We start from the raw sequence: 26,327 nt of genomic DNA on the forward strand, positions 1-26,327 counted from the left end.
GCCTGGGCTGTCGGAATGGGCCTGGGCTGTCGGAATGGGCGGCCTTCCCTAAGGAGGGCAGCCTGTTTATTGAGTACAGAGGATACATTTACAAACTGAGTACACAAAATAAATAACTGCACATTCTCCATCCACTGTCCATGGTATAAAGGCCCAGGTGGGCCTATCAAAGGCCCAAGTCTCCAAACTTCCTCTTCCCTACCTTCAAGACCAGGCCTATCCTGGGCAAGAAAGGAAAGAATTCCCCAGGGCTTCAGGCCCTCAGAGGCACTTAGGAAAGTGAGGGGAGTTCTGAGGCCATGGGGCTTGGGCTCTCCACTGCCTTGTGCCAAGGGCACTGGGAGCAGAAAGAGGGGTTGTATTAGGCACAACTGACCTGGCCCAGAGTGGTCTCTTTGGCTTGGTTTCCCACTGGAGGTGGCACATGCAGAAGGAGGAGAGCCTGACCCAAAGCTATCACAGGGAGGAACAGAGTTAGGGTCCAACCGCCCCTGCTGGCAGGGGCCCTGCACTCTAGCTAAGGCTAAAGCTGGGCCCTGGCTCCTTGCCACCCACTGAAAGCAGCTGCAGAGGGAGGGGGCCTGGGTTCCAGCCCAGTTTGTGGTGGGGGAGGCACCATGACCGACATGGGGAGAGCTGGCTCAGACCTCTGGGAAAGCGGCCACCTAATTCCACTCACCTCCTGCAGGGGCTCCCTCAAGCCTGAGATTCAGTGGGGCCCAGATTATAAGGGTAACGCTGTGAAAAGAAACAGGACAGGCTAGACTAGGCAAGGCCAAGGCCCCAGGCACTCAGGGTTCAGAGGCTGATCACACAGTTTGGCTAAGTTCCAGGGGAGCTGTGCAGCTCAGCAGAAGGGGAGAGTAGAGTAGCCCCGAGATCCTCCCTCAAAGCAGCAGCTCCTTGCCTCCCACTTCCTCTTGGACAAGGTGAAGGGTGAGCAAGGTTCCTGGGCTGCCTATACTCATGCCAGACACTAGATGGCGCCTTCATGCAGCTGCTGAAAATGGAAGAGCAGAGCCTGAAGGGAAAGGGCCATGGAAGTACCAAGGGTAGAACCAAGACTGGCACTGGCACCCTGATGGGTCTTCTCCCTGGGAAGCCCCTGCCCTCTGCCTTGGCCCAGGTGCCTCCATCCCCCAGCTAGCAGCAGTGGGGCTCCCTTTAATGCCCCACAGTTGAGAAGGAGGCACCTGGAGAATAGAATAGGCATCTAGGGGAAGAGGGAGGTGGTGGTAGTCTCTGCAAAGGAGGCACTGAGAGCAGTGGCTAATGGTGGGCAGGATCTCTCTCACAGTCAGAGGAAAGCTGGAGCGCGGCATCAGCCTGCTACCAACAGGGTCACACAGTCCAGAAGGGCCAAGCTCCATGAAGAAAGACAGATCTTGGCTGAGAGGTTGAGATCCGTTTTGACTTGGCCAAGGGCTGAGAGTCCAGCCAAGGCACAACCTGGGCCTACCTGGGCCTCTCACCGGAGCATAATCATGAGGATCAGGATGCCATGAAACGTGGAGGGGGCGGGGGACAGGCAGGAAGGTTTGGTGGAGGTAAGGGGGGTTTTCAGAAGTAACTGTCCCAAAGAATCCTGGAACCATAGGACACCCTCTGCCTGGCACTGCCGGCTTCTTTGGTCTGGGGAAGAGCCAAAGGCAAGGGGTGAAGGAGACTGAAAGCCAGGCCCACCCTTTCCCCAACTTGTACTAGAGCTGTTACCCACCTAAAGAAACATCAGTGCCAAGTCAGGCTCCTAGTTCGGAGGGCTCCCAGTCCCCTGGGCTCCCTCCATTCTGTCACATCAGGCCCAGGGTGAGGAGAGGGGCTACTGAAGGCACAGAGAAGTGGCTGAGCATTCACCTACCACTGACCATATAGGCCCATCTCCAGAGAGGGCACTGGGCCCAGATGGCACAGCAGTGTGTGACCAGGCTGGGACCATGCCATGTCTCAACCACTGCCAGGCAGCTCAGCCGTTGTACTGCTGCTGGTAACGCAGGTTGAGTTCCCTTAGCTCCCGCTCCCGCACGCGGCGTGACTTGTTGGAGCGTGTAGAGCGGCTGGAACGTGTAGACTGGGCAGACTTGGTGCTCTGGCAGCGCGAGGAGGCGCGTTTGAGGAGGTTCTGGGAGATGGAGCGGTGCAGATTCTTCATGGACGAAGAGGCTGCCATGCTCACCACCCACGGGTGCCTCAGGGCCTGCATTGCAGTCATTCGGGCGCTAGGGTCCACAGTCAGCAGGCGGTCAATGAAATCCTTGGCCAGGTTGGATACGCTGGGCCAGGGCTAGAGGCCAAGGACAAGCATTAGAGTGAGAGCACTCAGTATTGCCTTCCCCATCCCAACAATGCCCTACCACAGCACTCAGGCTTCCCCGGCATGTGCACTCTCCCCACAAAGGCACTGCCTGGCTCTTCCAATGTAGAACATTCTGGGCCTCCCTTCCCCACCCAGAGAGCAGAGGCTGTTTTGACAAGGCGTCTGACAAGGAGAAGGGCCTTCGCCCCTTCCCAAGAACAAACTTCTAAGGTTTCCTGGACTCAAAGCCTGGCTCAGGCTCAGGAAGGTGGCTCCTGTCAAGAACCCCTCCCCCCCAACACCACCTTACCCCAAGACCACCGTAACTCAGGGGTTTTAAAGGGAATGACTCAAACCTTCATCTATATCCTTAGCCAGGCTGTTTTTATTTTTTCAAGAGAACAAATCCATTTTTACTTATTTAGTTTTCAGTAAGTTTAAATCCTTGAGGAGTACAGCATTACGTGGATTCTGTGTCCAACGGTCTTAGCAGGCAGGTTGCTCTGGAATACAGCACAGACCACACCACTGTTTCTGAGGGCGTGAGTCACCTTCCCCGATTGCTCTGATTTTGCCAGGTTTGCCGCCAGAAGTCACTGTGTTGTTCTTTGCCATGTACACATAAACACATCTCTTGACTACAGAGAACTGTCTCATCTTGAGCATAAACACCTTTAATTTTTTTAATCTTTTAAAAAATATTTTATTTGTTTTTAAAGGGGAAGGAGGGAGAAAGAGAAGGAGAGAAACATCAGTGTCAGAGAGAAACTTCAATTGATTGCTTCTCACTCGCCCCCAACCAGGGACTCAGCCTGCAACCCAGGCATGTGTCCTGACAGGGAACCAAACCAGTGACTCTTTGGTCTGCAGGTTGGTGCTCAATCCGCTGAGCCACACAAGACAGGGTAACACCTTTAATTTTAAGAACTGCCCTGACTGCCCTTTTAAGATGGGTTTGGGCATCATCCTGCAAAGGAAAGTTCAATGGTTCAATCCCTGGTCTGGGAACATGCCTGGGTTGCAGGCCAGGTCCCCAGTTGGGGGTGTGAGAGAGATAACTGATCAATGTTTCTCTTTCATATTGGTGTTTCTCTCTCTCTCCCTTCCCCTCTCTCTAAAAAATAAATAAATAAATAAATAAAATCTTAAAAAAAAAAAAAAAAGAGTTGTGAGCTCCATCTTGTTCTGGAGACCCTGCTTACTGCCTTCCAGACACATTTGTCATTTCGGAAGTCCTGTTCCCAGCAGGCCTCGACAGGCCCCAGAGCCACACTTAAACTCTAATCCCTAGATGCCCAAACCAGGCCACTTAGAAGCAAACTTCCTAGTCCTTAAAGAGAGGATGCTCCCTCCCTCTAACTAACACAGTAGTGGTGAGCAACAACGACAGGCCCTGCACTCAGCAGACACACTTAAGTGGCGACTATTGCTGCCCCCAACTTGGTTCCCTTGACCTCCAACTCCTTCCCACTGCCCTTCCGCACCAGTGTACAGAGGTGGAGCAGGGAACCCACTCACGCAGAGTCCTGAAGAAGGGGGAGGGCAACTTGTAGTTGCTACCCTTCCCTGCCCCTTGAAAGGCAAATCTCAAGTTTTACTGAGCTGAACTGGAAGACAGTAACAGAGAGACTACATTTCTCAACAGCTATCCAACAGGGTCTCCCACAACAATGGGCCAGCTCCCAGAGTTCCCTGGGGTGACAGATACTGGCCCCCTCAGGAGGAGGGTGAGCAGTCAGGGCCTCAAGAGCATGCAGCCTAAGAAGGCCCATAAATAACTTGCTGTCTGAGAGTAGTGAGGGGGAGCAGGGAACAGTGACCCTCCTACTTCAAGAAAGCCTCATGGCTTGCTACTGCCACCTGAACACAAGGAGCAAACGTGAGGGGCCAGCCAGTCTGGACCACAGACACTCACTGCAGCCCCCATCACTCAACGAAGAAAGGGAAAGAAGCAGGCACAATGAGGCTGTTGATGGACACAGCACATCTAGAACTGAGCAGGTTGATTCACAGGGCAGTGCTGCCCTGCCATCTTTTATGGTCTCAGAGAATCACGGGGAATACACTGTGGCTCAGCCTGGCCTGGTGGGACAGCCCCAAGACACAGCTGGCAGACTGGGCTAGCCAAGAGGGGCTAGGACATGGATTCTGCCTCCACCCCTTGGTCTAGCCAAGATCGAAGAGGGCAACTCCTCTGCAGATGAAATAATAAATAGTTGCAAAGTTGGACCCAGAAGCCAACAACTTGAACACAGATGGATCGGAGGCACACCCGCCCAAACCAAGGCCCCCTGCAGCTCCAAACCAGTCTAATGCAGTCTTAGACGGGCCTCCTACCACACCTGCCATGTGGGCTTAAGCATCTTGATTTCCAAAGTGGCACAAGCACACACCAGGCATCAACCCCTGCTGCTTTTAGAGTGGCCCATCCATTAGTGCCAAAGTGAGTCGGATTGATCTGCCCCTCTGACTCCCCCAAACACTTGCCTCTCCAATTACTTGTGTACGTGAGACTGTGTGCAGAATTCAGATGGACTCATTTGTCTGAGGGCCAGCCCAGCCCTCTCTGGCAGGCCCCAGTTCTCCCCGTCTTGGAAGACCTGTGAGTAGCTGGGCCTGGTGGGTCCCCCAAGCCAATATGATTGAAGCCATGCTGACCCGAGAACCAGGCTGTGCCAATGGCCCCCAACCTAACACTCATACACCGAGGGACTTGCACCAGGATGTCAGGGAAGTGGAACACAGGAAGGGGTCCTCACCTAGCCCCCTAACAGTGGGGCAGAGCTTAGGTTGACTTCCAGATTAGGGGCCTCTGAGAACCCTATACGGTCTCCAATGGGGCTCAGAAAAGAAAACCAATTCCAATTCTGGCCCTAAATCCAATTCAGCACCTCCTAAGAAAGCATTCAGCACCTATTGACCAACCCACCTCCTTCCTCAACATGTCTGGGCTTCTGAAAACACATGAGTATGTCTGTCAGCCTATGGCTGGACTGACTGGCCAGGAAGTATTTTGGGCATAAGAAAAAGAAAAATGATTAAACAGTCACACCCTTGGGTTTCCACAACCCTAACTGTAGGCTCTGGGTGAGGAACAGAACTCTCACCTTAGTATACTTGGGCCCAGATCAGGGACACATGTGGGCCTCGGGTGGCTGACAAAAGGGACAGGCCCCAGGAACCAACCTGGTCAGTCTCCCAGAGGCTCCCACCTGTCTCTGGGCTGCCATGGAGCACAGGACATGGAAGAAAATGTCAAAATGTCAGTCTGCTTTGCCCCAGACACTCAGGTCTCCCTCTGCAGTGGGGTCAGAGGACAGCTGTAACACCCCGGAGGACAGCTTACATCCTCCTTTCCACAGGTCTCTCACAAGCTGTGTGGGCAGGGGATGGGCTCTGTCCTGAGGACAGAGAGAGGCTGCTGGAGGAGGGACATCATCTCCACTCGGCTCTGACCATCAGGTTGGCTGACCTTCTCTCTAGTCCATACCCTCCAGAGTCCCTGTCCCCTTGTAGTTAGGGTAGCTACTACTGATAATGTCAGAGCAGAGAAGCTAACAGGGTCTCGAGGAGGGACCTCTCCTGTGGACACTCCATCACCAACTTCACCCCCTTTATTCCCTCCTCCTGCTGGACCAGCCACTCCTCAGCAGTGGAGTCCAAACCTCCCTTGGGAGGGAGGCACCAAATCCCAAAGGGCTTTCCACTCCAGCTCAAAGGATGTACCTCATTCCCCAGCCCCTCCCCTTAAACTTACTTTCTTTCTTTTTTTTTTTTTTTTGAGAGGGGGGAAGGGGATAGAAGAGAAACATCAATGTGAGAGAGAAGCACCAACTGGTTGCCTCTCATACCCACCCTAACTAGGGACCGAAGCCACAACCTAGGCATGTGCCCGGACCAGGAACCGAACCTGCAACCTTTTGACTTATGGGATGACACCCTATCAACTGTGCCATGCCAGTCAGAGCACAACTTGTTCTACCTTTAATGTCACAAGGACCTAACAAGAATATGACCCAAGCCACTACCAGTGGTCTCATCTGGAGCTCAAGGGCTAAGGGGAAAAGGACAGAGACAGCTCTCTGGCCTGGGTGCAGAGAGAGGAGGAAGTGGCTTCTTTCCAGCAGCAAACCCAGCTCACAAGGCTTGCCCTAGACACCCTCTGGCAGGCAGGTCTGCCCACTCTCAAGTGAGGGGTGAGAAAGGTCTGGTGTCTCTTCCAGGTGGAATCTGGGTGACAGATTAAGTGTTAGGCTACAAGCCTAGCAACCTGTGTTCTAGTTCTACCTGCTCTATGTGATCTTAGAGAAATCACAGTCTCTTCACTTTTAATACAAAGGAGGTAAATGCAATGAATTCTAAGTCTTTCCCAGTTTCTAAAGTCCTGGATTTTAAAAAGATGGCTCCTCATACTTTTTTCCTTGTTTGGCTGAGGAAAAGCATGGCATCTAACATTTAAGCCAATTTGACCTCTTGACATGCATGTGTTCTTTTCCAACCCATGATGACTCGGGGGAAGATTCCCTGGCTAACAACACAGCCCCACCAAAGAGCTGCTAGAGGACGCAAGGGAAGAAAGACGCCTAGGTTTTGCTCCCATGACTCAGTTCTTCCCTCAGCTTTGTCTCTTCCCTCAGGATGTATTTTCAGACCCAGAATTTTCACCCTCAGAGGCCTCCTTCCTATACTTTCGTGGGCTTGAAGGCGAGCAGAGAAAAGGGCACTTTGGAAATTCTAGGAAATGGAGCTTCAGGTACACTCAGGCAAACAGAACCGTTGTGTGACAAGAACAGCACACACTGATGCTGCCCATGAAGAAAAGCACTTTGAAAACCTCAGCAGAATTAGACACTCTGTGGCAGCGGAGCCAGTACCTCTCCTCTAGTCAAGACAATAGCCATCCCGGTGCCTGGGCTTCCAGACCAGACAGAACCCACCACCCTGGGACCTGGCAGGGGGCGGATGGGGGCCAAGCAGCAGAAAAGAGAAGGATGTTGGGAGAGAGCCTGAGGGGAGAAAAAGAAGGAAGGTAAGAGAGTTTTAAAAAGAGGCAGAGAGCCCTTGACTGGTATGGCTCAGTGGACTGAGTGCTGGCTTGCAAACTCAAAGGTCGCTGGTTCAATCCCAGTCAGGGCACATGCCTGGGTTGCAGGCCCAGTCCCCGGTTGGGAGTATGTAAGAAGCAACCAACTGATGTATCTCTCACACACTGCTGTTTCTGTCCCTCTCTTTCTTCCTCCCTTCCCCTCTCTAAAAATAAATTAAATATTAAAAAAATAATACCTCTTAAACATAAATAATTTTTAAAAAGAGGCAGAGAGCCCTGGCTGGTGTAGCTCGGTGGATTGAGCGTGGGCCTGCGAACCAGACAATCTCAGTTCGATTCTCAGTCAGGGCACATGCCTGGGTTGCAGGCCAGTTCCCGGTGAGGGATGCACCGGAGGCAACCATACATTGATATTTCTCTCCTTCTCTCCTTCCCTTCCCCTCTAAAGATAAATAAATAAAATCTTTAAAAAAAAGAAAAATAAAGCTTAAAAAAAGAGACAGAGAATGAAGATAAAAATGATAAAAGGCAAAACTTCAAGGTCAGTAAAGCTGCATTCTGAAACTTATTCTGAGAAAAATAACAAAATGAAACCCCGTGCCTCTACTGGTTCCTGCTCAGAGCCTCCATCATCACAGAGTGGAGGACAGGGACAGGAGGGAGACAAAACACAGCTCAAGGGTCAGGAGAGATGCCATGCATCCGATGTGGAGTCAGGCGATGTCGGCCACCTGTGCCAGCAGACAAATAACACCTGCTGTTAACAGTGTCGTGGACCAGCCCTGGAAGACCTTGTATTTCAGAGCCTGTTGCACAGTGGTTTCCTCTGTCTCCACCCATGGGTTCTGCTGAGGCCAGGTGGTTTCCAAGGCCCAACCAGGCTTTCATTTTTTTTAACTTCTAATTCTACTTTAATCAGAATTCTAGTTTCCGAGGCAGTTTGGAAACCCAATGCCTGTCAGCATATCACTTACACTGTGGCCTCTGCCCCCAAAGGTCGGTGTCCTTGGAACCCTGGTACGCTGAACTCGGCCCAGGGCAGGCACTTGGCCAACACAGGGTAGCAAGATGAGTGAAGAGATGAAGGTGCCAGCTTTATGTCCAACTGGCCAGGTCACACTGGAGTGGTGCTCAGGTCTAGGCACAATCGCACAAGAAGACAGACAAACCGAGGCCAGACAGGCATGCATGAGAAGGGTGACCTTGTATGATGGCAGAACTGACCGAGGATGGAGATCTGGAGAGGTATGGCCAGTGGGGAGTGGTTGGATGAGGGGCTTCCACCTCAGCAGTGGCAGAAGGGAGATGTGCAAGGGAGGCCGTTGACAGATTGAAAGAGGTCAGAATGTGGGAGAGGCAGCAGCCTCAGCAGCTCCCAGAGCAGTGCGGGGGCCTAGAAATGACAGGGCCTTTGAGAGGGCAGAGCTATCTGATGGAGACAGACAGTAACAGAAAGAAAGGGAAGGGGCAGATGGTGCACCAGTAACCACTCCGAACACATCTCTTTTGTTGGAGAGGTCTCAGTGAGGGGCCAGGGGTGGAAACAACAGCCATGAAAAGCAGCTCGGACCCTGGGTCAACGAGATGCTATAGGTTGTCAAAGCAAGGCATTTTGGTAGGAATGGCTGAATACAGCAATCCTGAAAGACGGGCACCTGTTTCTGCCACTACAGAAGTGCACTGCTTTCTGGGAGTGTGCAACCAGAACGGCAATGGCAGAGGGATGCCTAGAAGACAGGGCAGGGCTCCAGGGAGCCAAGTGGTGGCCCAGAGATGGCACATACAGGAGATGCTTCTGCTCTCCACTCAAAGCCTGCCTCCTGCCCCCACAAGGAGGGAGCCACTCTTGTCTTCCTCCAAGAGGCCTCCGACCAAGAGGAGGCTTCCATCCACGGTGACCAATGAGGATCCACCGCCCACACCCAGTGCACAAAATCATGCCACCTCCCAGTGACCAGGCAGGGATCTGCAGGCATCTGCTCCTGCAGGGAAGGGAGACTTATCTGTCGAACACCTACTATGTACCAGCAGCTTTGGTAAGGTATGGACTCATGGCCCTTGCTGAGGGATCCTTTCTGAACAGATAAGGGGGCAATGACTGCTTGTCCTACTGGGACCCTCACATAGAGCCAGCATCATCATCCAGCACTTGATACCCAGCAGCCAGGCAGGAAACAAGGGCTTAGGGATGCCTCTGAGCAAAGAATTCTAAATCAACTTACAATTTTTTGTTAACTACTCAGACACAGGAAAGCCATCCTCTGACTCAGGGAGGAGGGGGCAGTGAGAAAAGAATGGAGAACTGATGGTCCATCACAGCCCCCATACACTCTGAAATGGGAACATGAGGCAATTAAAGGCATACAGCAGAATCTAAGCAGGAGCCAGGAAACATGCCACCCACCTCCCTGCATTCTATTCTCTCTGCTGCCCAAATGCACATCCGGTCTCCAGCTTTCCCACGTCCACCCGCAGCACCCCCATGGCTCTGGGGCAAGGTCTTATCCCCTCACCCAGGGGCTCACTGTTGGAGCACGGGAACCAGGCTGCAAGACCAGCTCCCACACGCACCCCTTCACCTAGAGAGCACCGAGATCGGCCACACACTCTCATCCTCAACACCGCAGAGCAGTCACTTTAGAAAGTGGAGAAGAGCTGAGCCAGGAATGTATCAGCTCTGGCACTCATCCTACCACAGGGCCATCAGAATTACAAGATGGCCCAACTAACTGCCATTGGACCCCCGGTAGATGGTCAGCCCACAGCCCAGAAACCCACCCCTGGGGAGCCACCTCCCACCAACACTTATCCCCCAGGCAGTGGCAGACGGGTCCTGTGGGTGGGCTGCCTGCCCCATGAGAATTCTGTCCTCTGCACAGCAGCACTCACTCTCCTGAATGAGGCTCTGAGAAAGGCTTTGCCTAAGCCCATCTGTTCCCGGTGTCGTCACCTAGTCTTGCCCACAGCTCCGAGACTGCCCAAACAGAGGCATATGGCTATTAAAGGTTGCTAGACACGGGGAGGCAGCAAAGCTGCCAATGGCATCTCTCTACCATCAGTCCTCCAAGAGACACTTCATCTGTACTGCCTCTAGGAATAGAACTCTTAACAAAAGCAGTGACATTAGACTAGCAGTGTCACATTTCATGTCAAGTGAATCACAGAATTTGCAAGCGGAACCATAACAGTCCTCTAGTATGTGGGTGCAGACGATGACTCGCTCACTCTGTGCCACTCACGCCTTTAGAAACAGCTGCTCCAGCCCTGCTGGGCCTTCCACAACAGGAAGCTGCTCTCTCAAGGAGGCTCTTTGTATCTTCAGACTACTCTCAGTCACGCAGGCCTCCCTCACACCTGATCAATGCGTCTCCCCATCACGGCCATTGTGACTCTAGCTTGGCCCTCTCCACTCTGACACCTCCAGTCACTGGGTAAGTGTTCAGATCTCTCCTCTCAAAACTATGTGCCACAGCCTTCTCCCTCCTCTTCCAAGAAACCTTTGTTTGCTTCTAAGTAGGTCTGGCCAGCACCCCCCCAAGCATATCGCCAGCAGTCTCTCCACTTTTTCCTAAAGTCTAGCCCCCCAGTAGAGAGCACACCCAGCTAGCATGGGCAGCCTGGTCTGCCTGCCCACCAGTAACTTTTGGGTGTCTTCTGAGGGCATCACCAACAACCAGTATGGCATTTCCCTCAGGAGAAGCCAGGAGAAAATATTGAGCATATGCACTGGTAGTGTCTTCAAGGATCTCATAAGCCAGGGAGGAGAGGGATGTCCACTGACAACAACCCAAGAAAGTGCAAAAACAGTCCAACAACATGCTGAGGCATTTGTCAGGCAGTAGGCTATGGGGATGGGAAAGCTGAGATGGCCTGGATTTAAATCCCAGGCCTGAGCCCTGGCTGGTGTGGCTCAGTGGATTGAGCACAAACCTGCAAACGGAAAGGGTGCTAGTTCAAGTCCCAGTCAGGGCACATGCCTGGGTTGCGGGCCAGGTCTCCAGCTGGGGGCATGTGAGAGGCAACACATCACTGTATCTCTTGCACATTGATGTTTCTCTTCCTCTCTTTCTCCCTCTCTTCCCCGCTCTCTAAAAGTAAATAAATAAAATCTTAAAAGGAAAAAAAAAATCCCAGGCCAGACACGCTTCTAACTGTGAGAGCATGGACCAGTTACTTAACCTCACTAGCCTCAGTTTCTTCATCTGTAAGGTAGGCATTGAGGGGGGGAATACACTCACCCGACTGTTGTGGAGGTTAGAGATTTTGAGGGTACTCAGAAGGCACTACACAATGGCAGCGGTCAGCATTATTTGGAAAGGGAGCAATGGACCTCTTCTAAAGATTGGGAGCAGAGGGGAAAGTCTGAACAAAAGCTTAGTGTGGGAAGTATGTAAGTGGAGCAAATGTCACACGGGGAATGGGGTGAGGCTTGGGGCCAGAGCATCTAGACTGTCAGGATCGTGGTGGGCAGGATACTAAAGAAGGACCCACTTGGTATGCTTCCCTCTGCCAATGGGTCCCACCCATAGGGTGGTGCCGAGGCAGGACCCTATGTACACTCTGGCCCAGAGGGCAGCTTGAGTCCTCTCTCAATCTGCCCTCACAAGCTGATGAGCCTACAGAGCCACAGGAGGGTTCCACCCCACACTCCTTCTCCTAAATGACAACTCATGCTTACCACATAAAGCCTACTTTCTGGGACTCCGGATCTGCCCCAAACATCCCCAGGAGGCCAAACTGGGATTATTCTAACAGCCCTCAGTAAATCTTCCTGCTAATCTCCCAGGACACTTTCTGGTGCCTGCCCCCTTCACTGTCAAGAAACCAAAAGGCTCCCTCCCACATAACACTCCCAAGCCCCAAGAAGCCTCCAGCACTACAGAGCTCCTGACACCAAACACCAGACCTGCCTCACCCTCGTCAACCTCTGCTCCATACTCCCAAACAATCTCCTGTTTATTTTAAAAGCACAGTCAGTAATGCCTCCTTTTCTGAGCCTCCTCCTGCTCAAAGCCTATATCCTACAGGATGTTTTCTGTTTAAGTCCACAGTACGCAAGACACCACTAGGAGGGGGCAAGCGACAGGAAAAGTGTCCCTAAAAATACCAGAGGACATACTGTCAGGTGAGGAATGCATACCTCCAAACCTTTATTTATTCAAGGAGTTAGACGGAAACACTCCCCTCACTGTGGCGTGCTCTCAGACATGTTTTCTGTCAGGGCCTCATTCTTTGAGATGGTCTTTATAAGGGCAAACGACTATCACAGAGTATAAGGCAGATGGTTGGACGGGGCAAGGCCTGAGCCCAGACCTAAGAAGGGGGCCGGGCCAGCCACCTGACTTAAGGCTGACAGCCCATGTTCCAGACTGCCCAGGCCCAGGGGCTCCAATGCCAAGGCCCAAGCTGGCATATACCTGACAATAAGAGTTCATTATGCAGACACTTCCTATTTCTAGCCCTTTAGCCCCAAGCAATCTTAAGTTCCACAGGGATGGGGATCTTCCCCAGGTGCATTTATGGGTAGGCAATGACCGGCAGAACAGAAAGACAGACGACTGGTCTCCAATTCAGAGAGCCTGATCTTATGATGAGGCCTCCTTACCCAGAAAACAACCCAGACAAATCCAGAGCTCTCTGTCATTCAGTGGTAGAATTTGTTTTGAGGGTCAGCCAAGCTCCTGGTAATAGACAGGTGTTGTCAGGGCTGGCCAGGAATTCAACTCTGGAACTGGAAACTGATTAAAGGTAGCAGAGCCAACGGCTGTACAGTATCCCCTAAACTTTGAAAGCCCGATTCATTCCCTGTAATTCTAGTAAAGCAGGAAGTAGAACCCAGGACTCAATCTTGTGGCTACAGTAGAAGCAGGAGGCCTGAATCCGCTCCATACCCCATTCGTCATTCTCTACTCTCAGATAATCAATAGCCAATTAGCAAGGCTCCATAAGCTCCAATTAGAAAAACTGCCTTTTCAACAACTGCCAGAATCAGGAACTTTTGGGCAAACCTACAGACTTCTCTAAAGAGTCTTTCCTTTGTCAGCATCTCTTGGGAAACCTCCCTCCCTCCTATAGCTGAGCTTGCTACTCCCTCTGCCAGCAGGACCCTTAAGAGCCTGGCACCACACAGAGCTCCAGCGGCTAGAGCACCCAGAGCAGAACAGAGCAAACCAAGCAGGGCTGAGGCACAACACGTTCTCTGTGAGGTGGATTCTGCGTCTTCTAACGTATGATGAATCCAGGCCCAGGCCGAGATTGAGTAGGACAGCGTCCTCTATGACCACCCCACTGCAGCCTGGGCTTCTGCCCCCCACCCCTTCAATGCTTGTTTTGTAGAACACATTTGGAGCAAGGAAGAAAACATGAGAAACTTTAGGGAGGAGCTGGAGAATGTTCCAGTTTCTTCTTTGCCTGTGGCCAGCACAGAGGTGGCCTGAAGAGGAAGGCTTCCTTCCTTTCCTCACACCACCCGGAGAAACATGGCCTGGGAATTCCCCAGAGAAGGGCAGCCCCCACCCACACGAGGGAAGTCCTTGACTGACCCCACAACCATGTCTGGGAGGGAGGGAGCATGGACCTCAAACGCTGAAGGCAGTGTTGTGAGGCTGTGGGTAACTTCTGCAGGAAATGTTGCTCTGGGTCAACTGTCTGGGGCCAGAGAGAGCCCAGGCTGAAATCCCTGGGAGGAAGCTGGGCTGCCAAAGGGATCTGGTCCCAGAGTTTCCCTTCCTACCATGCTGGTTATTTAAGAGGCATGGACAGCTCCTCAGCAAGCCCAAAGCTTAGGGGAACACTGTGGGGAGCACTTGGGGGAGGGCTCCCCTCTGCCTTGGCAGAATCCCACTGCCCTACAAAGCTCATCTTTCCTCATACATAAAGCTGAAAAACATCCTTTTCTTCAGAGCCTCGCTGAGCACACCACTATACTCCGGCCTGTAGCACTGTTCCCTGCAGTCAGTCTCATTTCCTACCCTGTCAGCATCCTGCCTCGGAACTGAGTGGCTCTTACTTATTCTGCACCTTCCTTCAGCTCCCAGCATCGCTGAAACCTAATGGATTTTCCCCCCAGGTTATCAATGGATCCAAAGACACAAACTGATGGCCAGCTGTTTGAATCTGGCCTGCGTTTAGCAATTACTGGCATACAAGGTACTGCTTAAATACATGAATTAGATTCCAACACTTTAAAATCAGATTTTTCTGATTCTCTTTCAAAAGCTGGAAGGTCTGGAAGTGTGGGGTCCTCACTTCCTCGGTGCTGTGCAGCAAAGCTGGGCAGAGATTAGCAGCAGCTGCTCCTTGGGACAGGGCATGGCCACTCCAGCTTGTCCAAGTCCCTACAGAGCAGATACTACAAAGGCCTAGCCTCACTTCCTGTCAACCTGCCTGAGCTTGATCCTGCCTGTGTGCCGACTGCTTCCCACCGCTGGTGCCTGCAGCTCTCTGCTTCTTTGCTGGAAGACTTTCTCTGGCACTAGCTGGCATTCAGGACAGCCCAGAAGTGCTAGATTTAAAACCCTCAAAGAAATTCTTGACTCATACAGGAATCAATGGATTGAAAACCACCCACTTCCCTGCCCAGAAGGGTACAATTCTGAGATACAGTCCCCATGACTATTCAGAGCCCTCAATGGGACCGAGTTCCGGGGCCCACAGTGACAGTCCACTCATTAATGTATCCTTTATTGCCTTTTTCCCCTTCTGCCTTATTTCCCCCACCCTTCACTTGTGCTTATTGGAATCATATTCCAATGAAATTATCTGCCCCCAAGTCCTTGGTGGGGTGTCTCCTCAAACTCAGACACCCCACCACTCTCACTTCATTGTTTTTACTTCGCCTGCCTGGCCCCACCAGCACGGCCATCAGAGCACATCCCTCTGATGGAAAGCTACAGGACAGAACCCCCGCCCATGGGCCTCCCAACATCCTTGGGACAGGACAGACTCACCTCCCCCGAGTAACTGTACTTGCCCCTGAGGATTTGCCGGTACAGTCGGGTGCGGTTGTCATCTTCAAAGGGCATGGTGCCACTAAGCAGGATGTAGGCAATGACACCCAGTGCCCACATGTCCACTGAGTTGGTGTAGGGCTTTCGAACCAGGACCTCAGGGGCAATGTACTCAGGCGTGCCACAGGTAGTCTTCATCAGGCAGTCATCACCCTTCTTGCGAGCACTGGCCAGACCGAAGTCAGTGATGATGATTTTGGAGTCAGTGCCTGGGTGGTAGTAGAGCAGGTTCTCAGGCTTGAGGTCTCGGTGTGTGATGCCCAGCGCATGCAGATACCGGACGCCATCCAGTACCATCTGCAGCACCCGTGTGGCGTCACGCTCGGTGAAAGAACCCTTGGCAATGATGCGGTCGAAGAGCTCTCCACCAGTGGCCAGCTCCATTACCATGTACACACGCTCCTGAGTCTCAAACACCTCCACCAGCTGGATGATGTTGGCGTGGCGCACCCGGCGCAATACACGCAGCTCTGACTCACACACTTCCCGCCCTTCCCGATACTTGGTCTCTATCATCTTGATGGCATATGGCTGCCGGGTTGCCCGGTGCTCTACACGTACCACTCGGCTGAAGCTGCCTCGGCCAATTAAGGCTTTGATGTCATACTTGGCTGTCACACGTGGGTCAAACTTGGCCCTGTACTTAGCCACCCTGGCCCTGCGTGGTGGTTCTGAGGGAGGCTCTGTGTGGCCAGTAGTGGGAGCACCAGGACAGGAGTTTGCACACTGACTGGCTGCTGGGAGCCCAGCTTTGAGAGGGCCAACATTGTCCACCTCCGTGATGAAGTGCTTATACGCATCGCTCTTAGTGCCACTAAAGGGCTCCACCTTCTTTACCAGATCCAGCTGGACATCCTTTGGCGGCTCAGGAAGGACCTTGCTTGTCCCACAGCCCATCACGGACACGGGGGCATCCTCTCCAACGAGGCTGGCAGGACCTGCTCTGCAGGCAGCGCCTCGTCTACACCTATGCAGACAGAAGAGAGGACAACTCAGCATAGCTGGGGACACCTCTGAAGGAATACCAGCCACCCTACCCCTCCTTGTCCCTCAATAGTCCTAGCCTGAAGACCTGGCTCTAATATGGTTTCCTGGAAGGGAAGATGGCTTTGGTCCCTGAGTGCTCAGAGCCCAGGCTCAGTGGAGAGTCCAGGTGAAAAGACTGGATCTGAGCATCATGGTCTTGGCTTCATCTCCGTGGATCTTACTCTCATGCTGCTTTTCAACCCTGAGAGAGAACAGGAACACGCACCAGGCTCAGCTGTTACTGCCCCCACCTTCCTCCCTACTCTGCCTGGGTGCCTTATCCTAGTTGAAGTTCTGTTTTATAAATGTTAAAGTCATCTGCCCTAGCTGGTGTAGCTCAGTGGGCTGAGCATGGGCCTGCAAACCAAAGGGTCGCTGCATTGATTCCCAGTCAAGGCACATGCCTGGGTTGCAGGCCAGGTCCCCAGTAGGAGGCATGAGAGAGGCAACTACACATTGATGTTTCTCTCCCTCTTCCTCCCTCCCTTCCCCTCTCTCTAAAAATAAATAAATAAATATTTTACATGTTAAAATTGTCCTCTTATTACTCTGACTCATCTTCCTTGAAATGGGGGTGTAGAGTGTTGGAGGCCTGCTCTCTAACACTGTCACTCACCAGGCCTCGGGGCTGCTTCTCTGAGGCCTCCCTCATGTGTATCTTTCCTGGCCCTCTGTGCCTCCTTCAGGCACTGATCCCTCTACAACCACCTCCTCCCTGGGCCTCTGCCCTGACCGCACCCTTTCCCGGGCAGCTCCCACTGCTTCGCTAACCTACCAACGACATCACCCTGACAGCACTAACACCCTGTTTCAGGGTCCCTCACTTTCCCAGTCACCATGTATGTGGCTAAAATGCTACCTAAGTCCCAGAGCTAGCTGAAATAAATTCCAGTGAACTTTGGACCACAAGCCTTAGCACAATGCCACCAAGTAGCCACCAAACTGGGCATGATTCAAGAGGCAGAGGGAGCCTTAAGCTCAGAAAGGACAACAGCAACCCCATCCAAATTTGACTCAGGCTGTGGATCAGGATGCTCTGCTTCCTTGGGATGAAGATCTCGGAGCCTTCCCTATTTGCTTCCCAGACAGAGATGTTCCAATCCCTCAATCCCTTAATACCACACAGCAGGCGGGACCCTGGACAAGGTGAGGTGTGGAAGTACTGCTTTCCAGAGGTCTCTTCTATCCAGGCTGTCCTTCTCTAAGTCTATGTGAGGGCACCATGGGTGAAAGAAGAGAGCCGAGAATTGCCTATTAATTATAACATAGAGAATTGAGGATAAAATGATTGGTTTAGCGCGGGCCTGAGAACCACATGATCGCAGTTCGATTCCCAGTCAGGGCACATGCCTGGGTTGCAGACCAGTTCCCAGCAGGGGATTCACGAGAGGCAACCATACATTGATAGTTCTCTCTTTCTCTCCTTCCCTTCCCCTCTAAAGATAAATAAATAAAATCTTTAAAAAAATGATTGGTTCAGATCACACATTTATTGAACATCATTAGACATACAGGAATAAGATATCCAAAGTAGATTATATTTCAACACACACACACAAGCAAAACACAGCCAGTAAACTCATAGTCTAAGTGAAAAGCATAAAAACATAATTTCAGTATTCAGTGGTGTTAGGCTGGAGAAACAATATAAAATACAGGTAGAATTATGCAGGGGTTAGGGAAAGATTCCTGAAGGAGGTGAACCCCACACTGAATTTTAAGTAGGAATGAGTCAGATGAGGAAAAATGGTAGGAGAGGTGTTTCAGGCAGAGAAATGTCCAGAGACCCAGAGTACCCTGTGCCTGGAAACAGGCACTTTGATAGAACAAAAACAGGCTTTGCAGGGGGTGTTGGGGGTTAAGATTTTAAAGGTGAGCAGGAACCAGGTTGTGGAGAGTAGCACAAGTTATGGCGAGAGGCCAGGACCTTTCTAGAAGGTGAGAGGAAGCTATCAAAGGGTTTACAAAGAAGGAGAGGTACTCAAGCTGTATTTAGAAAGAAGTGAGGTGGGGGCAGGGCTGGGAATACAAGAAAGAAAACTGTACTTGAACGAGTTAAATAAAAAAAAAGTGAATTAGACAGGTGAGCTAAAGTCAGATTATGAGAGCACTGAAGGTCAGGTTAAAGTTTGCATTAATTTAATAAGCCAAGGTAAGCCACTTACAGTTTCATTATGTCTAAAATAAAGTTAGTAACACCAAAAAAAAAAAGAAAGAAAGAAAGAAAGAAGTGAGAGGCTGCCCCTGAGTAGTATGGCTCAGTGGGTTGGTCATCAACCCACACACCAAAGGGTCCCTGTTTGATTCCCAGTTAGGGCATGTGCTTGGGTTGCAGGCCGGGTCCCAGGTGGGGGAAGTGCAAGGGGCAACTGATGGATGTTTCTCTCTCTCTTTCTCCTTCCCTTTCTCTCTGCCTAAAAATAAGAAATAAAAATCAAAGAAAAAAGAAGAAGGAAAGAAGGCAGGCAGGCCACCTGGCTAAACTGGAGGAGGGTCAAACTGGACTAAAAGGACCAGTGAGGGAGTAGTGGCCTGAGCAGTGGGGTGGAATGGAGAGATGTCAGCAAGAAAACTGATCAGGACTGGAGGCTAGACATAAGGGCAGAAAGGGTGGAGTGAGAGCGGCACTCAGTCCCTCACTCAGGCTCCTAGGGAAAAGGGCTGGGAGTGCAGCAAAAGGGACAGGTTCAGAAAGCAGTGGGAAGCGTTTAGTTTTGGCATGTGGAACATTTACGTGACATTAACTGAAGGTCGCTGGATGCAGAATCTAATATTTGAAAAGAACTAGTCAGGGTCAGAGACTTCACAGTTGCCCAAGGGTGGTGTTTGGTGCCAAGGGGCAATATCTAACACCCACCCCACCTTCTTGCAAAGCTAGCAATATATCCCATCAAAGGCAGCAAAAAGACCTACGTAGGTTTTGCTGCAGCACCTTGGAGGTCAAGGAGAAGACACAGAGGCCATCAGGTACCATTAAGCAGAGGGCCTTAATTATTCAAGGTGGTGATACTGACTGATGTAGCCAACTCTTGCAAGGAACAAACTCATCTCAGAAATATACCTAAAACCTTGATTACCAATCCATCAGATAAAAAAGAGGAATTTAGAAACCACAGATTAAGGGCTACAGTTTTTTAAACAGTATGTTAAGTCAGTATGTTAAAATCAATGTGACTCTCAGCAGTATGAGGTTTATCTTCCCTCAGGAGAAGAAAAGATTCCTCCACCAAAACGAGGCTCTTCAGGATTTACTGCAGTTCTCACCCAAATGCCCAGAAGATCTCACACAGGAATTTAGGAAATTATATTTAAACAAAGGCATTTAGAAACAAGGTTCCTTGTCACAGAGACCGAAGATTAGAACTATGGACTCTGGAATTTTGCAAACTCATCTCTTCCTTCAGGGAAAATACAAGACCTCAATGCAGTAAAGGGCTACAGCTCAGGGAAAGGAGGGCTCTTGGGCCAGGACTCCTGAGGTAGAACGCAGGCCCCTGATCCTCAAGACCACATGGTAAGCAACGCCTACCACCACCCAGAAAAAAGACAAACTGCATGGGTGACCCACCGGGCCACTCAGTTGTCACTTCTTCCTGGGGAGGAGGCAGAACCCTAGATACACAAAATAACTATCTCCAGGCATGACACTGGCTCTTTTTGTTTAATGTGCATACCTAGTCGGGTCCTAATGAAAAACACTAAAGTTTACAAAAGAAAAAAATCTGCCCTGGCTGGTGTGGTTCAGTGGATTGAGTAACAGCCTGAGACCAGGGGTCGCCGGTTCAATTCCCTGTCAGGGCACATGCCTGGGTTGGGGGCCAGGTTCCCCAGTTGGCAGTGTGCAAGAGGCAACCAATCGCTGTATCTTTCACACACTGATGTTTCTCTCCCTCCCTCTGAAAATAAAATCTTAAAAAGAAAGAAAGGCAAGACTGTTACACAATGGGTGTGAGTGAGTATTTAACATTACTGTCCTCAATTACACTCTACAGAAATGACAGGCCACCCTGGCTAGTGTGGCTCAGTGGATTGAGCACTGGCCTGCAAACCAAAAGGTTACTGGGTTGATTCCAACTCAGGGCATATGCCTGGGTTTCAGGATAGAAACTTGTCCCTGCACTTAAATAGTGACAGCCAGGCATGGACCCAGATCTCATGGTTTTTCTATCCAGAGCTCTTTTCCATTATGTAGAAAAGACTCTGGAAGAACTAGAGCTGGGCCTCACCAGGTCAAGGCCTCAATCTTTCTTCACACCACTCAGCTGGTGAATCAACAAACAAACCGTTTCTGAAGGGCCTGCCTTCTGAAGCTTCCATGCCAAATACAATCTGGGTCACACTGCTCACTGCTGTACTTTGTGCTCTATTTTATTTATTATTTTATCATATTTTTCCACTACCATTTATCCTCCCAATACTCTCTTCCACCCCCACCCACACCCACTGCTGCACTCTTGCCTGCCTCTGATCACTACACTTGCCAACCCCTTGAGGGAAGAGGCTACTTCTGAACTTTCTGGCACCCAGCGAAACACTGAGCTCAGTGCAAGCATTCAGTGTTTGCTAACAATGAATGAAAGGTGGTCGGGCTCTCAGATTCCTATTTGTCATGAAGCAACAAGCCCAGGACCTCAGAAATTCAAGTGGCAGAAAGAGGCCAGATTGATGGTTAAACCAGAGCCAAGCTCTCTGAGCACCTGTGTAAATGCCAACAACAAAGGAAGCGGAACTCTCAGGTCTATTTGGGTCTTACAGATTGTTATCTGAACTCCAAGGCAAGTGTGTCCACCAGCTGCCAGACCTGACCCCATCAGCTGGGGAGGCCAGGGACCTAGGCTCAGGGGTGAGGATGGAGGATGGATTCTGAAACAATTTCCAAAACACAGAAGCCAGGTCTGTGGATGTCTCCCAGACAGGGGCCCACAGACACCTAGCCCTCTCTGATACTCCTTCAGATTGTTCTTCACAGACAGCAAAGCTTCATGACCTTTTACCTGCAAAGATTTCTACATTCTGCTTCCATGTTTTGAAGACTGTCTACCAAAATGAAGTAGGCAGTGATCTCTCAGTAATCCCAGAAATCAGTAACTGCTAAATAGCATGTCTGTCATGAGGCAAGCAGAGATATACCAGGCAAAGTCACCTATCACTTTAGACCCCTGAACAAGGACATCTGCAGCCTCAGGGGGAACTATGATTCCACTCTCTAAAATAGGAAGCCTGACATGGGACCAGCAATTGCATGTTCAGAACTAGTACTATGAAGTCATTTTCACAGAATGCAAAGATATATTTGTACAAGAAAGTTTAAGCATCATTCTTTATAAAATGGAAAACTGGAAATAACCCACATACCCATCAGTAAGGAAATAAATTGAGATATAGCCATATAACAGAATGAGCTGCAGCTATTGAAAAGAATGAGATACATCCATGTATATTGACAAAGACACCAGTTAGTTAATTTTATTGAGTGGCTTCATGCCAGGATCCATGTCTGTGATGTATTAAGTAGTTTAAAGCATATGTCCCAAGAGGGGCTTTAAAAAGTTAGACATATACATGGAAAAAAATATCCTGTAAGGGTAGAAGAGAAACTGTTGGCAGTGGTTACCTCTAGGTGTGGAAATGTGGGGGGAACAGGCAGAAGGAAGGAAGGGGGACTTTTACTTTTCACTTTATATATGTCTGTGCTGCTGCTATGTTTTGTTTTGTTTTTTTAAGATTTTATTTATTCATCTTAGAGGGGAAGGGAAGGAGAGAGAGAGAGAGAGAGATCAATGTATGGTTGCCTCTCCTGCGTCCTCTGCCGGGAACCGGGAACTGGCTTGCAACCCAAGCATGTGCCCCAACTGGGAACCGAACCGCGATCGTGTGTGGTTCACAGGCCTGAGCTCAATCCACTGAGCTACACCAGCCAGGGAACGAATGTTTTTTTAAAATATTTTATTTATTTATCTTTAGAAGGGAAGGGAAGGAGAGAAATATCAACGTATGGTTGCCTCTAGTGAGTCCCCTGCTGGGAAATGACCTGCAACACAGGCATGTGCCCTGACTGGGATTCAAACCGCAATCGTGTGGTTCGCAGGCCCGTGCTCAATCCACTGAGCTACACCAGCCAGGGCTGTTGCTATGTTTTTAAATCATCACCACATATTATATTTTTTAAGTTAACAAAAATATATATTGTAGAAATCTACAGACTAGTAATATGCATAAGGGCAAAAGCTGGACAAACATACACCAAATTATTGGTGTTTTGTGTCTAAAGACACTTGTACTTATTCACTCCTGTAATGTTTTAACTTTTAGCATTATTTCATAATAAAAATTGTTATAACTTCTTTTTGGAATGTAGTAATTTGGGACCCCGCATCTCAAGGACATGGTAATAACTGGTGAGCAGACTCCTCCTTATGACTAAGAGAAGGAGAGAAGTTCAAAAGTTTGTTGTGTCCTCTTCATTTTATCGTGACCCCAGCTCCACCTAAGACATCCCACCTGCTGCCCCTCCCATCGTCAGAAATACAGACTCAGGCAATGTACCTGAGGTTCTCCTTCCAAAATTCCAAGGATTGACCCACAAATATCTACTGAGGTCCTCTAGTGAGCCAGGAACTTTGTCAGGGATTGTGCCAGACACAAAAAAGGTAGCCACGGTCTCTGCTCTCAAGGAACTTAAGCCCAGATGATTCCGCACCAAGAGTCCCTTAATCCATTACCCTTCAGATGTCCTGTGAGGCCACTTAAACACTAGCAGCCTGCCCTGGCTGGTGTAGCTCAGTGGATTGATCATGGGCCTGTGAAGCAAAGGGTCACCGGTTCGATTCCCAGTCAGGGCATGTGCCTGGGTTGCAGGCCAGGTCCCCATTAGCGGACACATGACAGGCAACCACACACTGATGTTTCTCTCCCAGTCTTTCTCCTTCCCTTCCCCTCTCTCTAAAAATAAATAAATAAAATACTAAAAAAAAAACAAAAAACACTAGCAGCCTTAAAAGGGTCCCTCTGATATAATTTTCCCCCAGCAAATGAAAACATCACATTTTTCTACTTCAGCATCGCATTAGACAACATGGCAATATAGGGCTGTACCAAGAATTAGCTCAGGGATGACCTAGCCAACACAAATCAGCTTAATACTCACTGAGCAAGATTCTTGGAAGGAAAAGAAGTTCAAGTAAGTACAGTAAGTCTCTCTCCAGCTTTCAACAAACGGAATTGGTTCTCTTCTCCTAGGGCTGTATTTCTCAAAATTTTCTCTGTGCGCCCTGTAGCCACTGGAGACAGACGTTCTCAGCTATCTCCAAACTCAAGGGTCAGTGCTCTGGAACACCAACAGCCCGTTCACATCATACACTTGGGAAGCTCTGAGAGGACTAAAGATGCCCACAAAACATGCTCACATGTTCAAAAGGCCAAATCAAAGTCTCATCCATTTATGTGACTGACAAAGAACCCCAGCATCTAGTTCAGATTCTATAGACACTAAGGTCTGTAGGGGTATTCCATTCCAGGTGAGGCAAGTCTAGCTCAATGCCAGAACCAAACAGATTTCCTGAAAGCTGCACTTTCTCTAGCCCATTAATACAACTTAACAAGTGCAAGAACTGCAATTAGACTTGGACAGTGTGCTTATTTAGCAAACTCACCCTCTAGTGAGTCAGGCTTCCTAAGAGAATGGCCAATTGCAACTGCCCTCCGTAGAAGCAGTTTTGTCAGTTTTCCCTGATTCCTTTGAGGAAATCACAACACAAGGCAGCCTTCTACATGGGGCTCAGTCCAAAGAGCAAACAGGCTTACTAAGATGAGATCTACTTATAACAAGGGACACATTCCGGGAAGAACAGCCATTACTAAACACAGAAGCTCTCATCTGCTGAGTTCCAACTGTGCTAAATGTCTTATACACACTCTTCTCTCTGCAACCACATAAAGTAGGCATGATTATTCCTATTTTGGAATGAGCAAACTAGGACTCAAAGAGCCTCAAGATCTCATAACAGCCAAGAAATGATTCCCAGTCTTTCTGACACCAAAGCTCGTCTTACCATCAAATCGTACTGCCTCCCCAAGGTACCGCTGTAGGACTGCAAGGGGGAGCCACAAGGCAGAGCTAGCCCTTCCCACTAGCTCTTTTCTGTATCTTGAAAAACTAGACTATCAAAAGTGACCCGGCCATACCACCTACCACACATGCAAACCCAAAATACAGGTTACCTGTGCTCATTTCAGATCCTAGGCGCCCAACAATACAGGTGATAGGTGCCCAACAATACAGGTGAATCCCTACCAATTCTTAAACCAGCAATCTATCCCAGCTGCACCTTTAGCTCCTACTTTATGCCAGGCAGAGCCAGACACTTGGATGCAGATAAAAAACACTACCCCCAAACTCACCACCATGAGACACATGATCTACCCAGCAGCAGTCTCATATGTAAAAGTAGAGGACTGTGCTCATTTGGGCAGCATAGATACTAAAATTGGACCAATACAGAGATTAGCTTGGCCCCTGAGCAACGATGATGCAAATACGTGAAGCGTTCCATATTTTACAAAGTACAGAGGAGTCACTGGTTATATGTGAAGCAAGGGAGGTTTTTTCCCAAGGAAATAAAATCTAAGGTGAATTATAAGGCCAGATGTCAATTTTCCATACTGATGGGTGGAAAGGGAAAGAGTATTATAAAAATGAGAAAACTGCCTGGCTCGCATGGTTCAGTGGATTGAGCACTAGTCTGCAACCCAAAAAGTCTTGGGTTCGATTCCCAGTCAGGGCACATGCCAGCCCTAGGAGAAGAGAACCGCTGGGCACATGCCAGCGTTAAGGGCCAAGTCGGAGAGTTGACCACACGTTGATGCCTCTCTCCCATCTCTTTCTCCCTCCCTCCCCCTCTCTCTAAAAATAAATAAAATACTTCTTTAAAAATGAGAAAACTGGGTATCTAAAGCACAAGGGTATTAAACCACAGAGCTAACAGAAGGCTCACACCCCCCAATAACAAAATATGTAAATAGAAGTCAAAATGCCCAGGTGTTGACTTTAGGGTTAGGCCTCTATCAGATTATGAAGAGCCCTGAATGCCTCCGTAAGAAGCTTAGCCTCTAGGCGCTAAGGAGCCAGTTTCAGGCAATGAAGAACTTATTAGATGAGAATTATCACTTCAGCAGCCTCATTTAGTGGGAGTGAGCATGGACAGTTGGGCTTCCCCTTCTAAGCAGAGGGATGACTGACTGGCTTGCGGGGCAGGCGACCTGGCTGGACTCAGGCCTGCTTTTTAACAGATCGAATAAGGAAGAGACCAGTTTCCCGCCAGCCCGTGGCGTTCACTCGCAAAGGAGGGATGTGGAGTAGGTGCTGGACACAAGGGAGTGAGGACAACCGAGTTAGTTCACCGTGACCGACGCCGGCTTGGCTGAACAGCGGGCAAGGCAGCTGACCACGTCTACCAGGCCCACGAGGCCCCAGAGAAGGACTACCTAGCGCAGCAGCACGTTTCAAGGCCACTCCAGCCTCAGACACCGGGAACCCCGAGCAGACATCGCTGCAGGCCTGCTCCCCAGCCCCATGGGCCCCCGGCACACCTGCCACGGGCCGAGGGCTCCGGTCTGGGAAAGGACAGGCCCCGTGCGCCAGGAAGCGACCGTGGCCGCAACTCGTCAGCCCCTCCCGCCCGTTGGGCCGTAGCCCTGGGCCGGGCCGCCTCACCTCGAGGGGGCGGCGGGCTCTTCGGCGTCTTGGCGGCTGTGCTGACCCTCTCGGGTCCGTGGCCACGGCCGCCTCCGCCGCCGCCATCCTCAGGCGTTAGCGTCGTGGCGTCATCAAAAAGCGCGTTTGACGCCAAAACAAACCAGGGCCGCCTGCGGGGCGGGGCGGGGCGGGGCGGGACGGGGACGGGGGCGGACCCTCGGGAGGGCCGGGCTACGCGGTTGTGGGCCCTCCCAGACT

The 26,327-nt window shown here is 50.4% G+C and overlaps 1 protein-coding gene and 1 non-coding gene across 2 annotated transcripts; one reads left to right on the forward strand and one right to left on the reverse strand.

Annotated features, from left to right (window-relative positions):
- Nucleotides 1-27: 27 nt before the first annotated feature.
- On the reverse strand, nucleotides 28-26,225 carry PSKH1 (protein serine kinase H1). Its single transcript, XM_037041461.1, has 3 exons — nucleotides 26,088-26,225; nucleotides 15,290-16,316; nucleotides 28-2,281 (listed from the first exon to the last, which is right to left on the reverse strand). Exons 2-3 carry the CDS (start codon nucleotides 16,244-16,246, stop codon nucleotides 1,964-1,966), a joined length of 1,275 nt encoding a protein of 424 aa, XP_036897356.1. The 5' UTR covers nucleotides 16,247-16,316; nucleotides 26,088-26,225; the 3' UTR covers nucleotides 28-1,963.
- On the forward strand, nucleotides 24,832-24,933 carry LOC118983980 (U6 spliceosomal RNA). The gene has a single exon (XR_005065834.1). It is a non-coding gene; the product is annotated as a U6 spliceosomal RNA (small nuclear RNA).
- Nucleotides 26,226-26,327: the final 102 nt, after the last annotated feature.

The sequence above is a fragment of the Sturnira hondurensis genome, unplaced genomic scaffold (genome assembly GCF_014824575.4).
Source record: "Sturnira hondurensis isolate 20B ecotype Veracruz unplaced genomic scaffold, ASM1482457v3 Scaffold0003090, whole genome shotgun sequence".
Classification (NCBI taxonomy): domain Eukaryota; kingdom Metazoa; phylum Chordata; class Mammalia; order Chiroptera; family Phyllostomidae; genus Sturnira; species Sturnira hondurensis.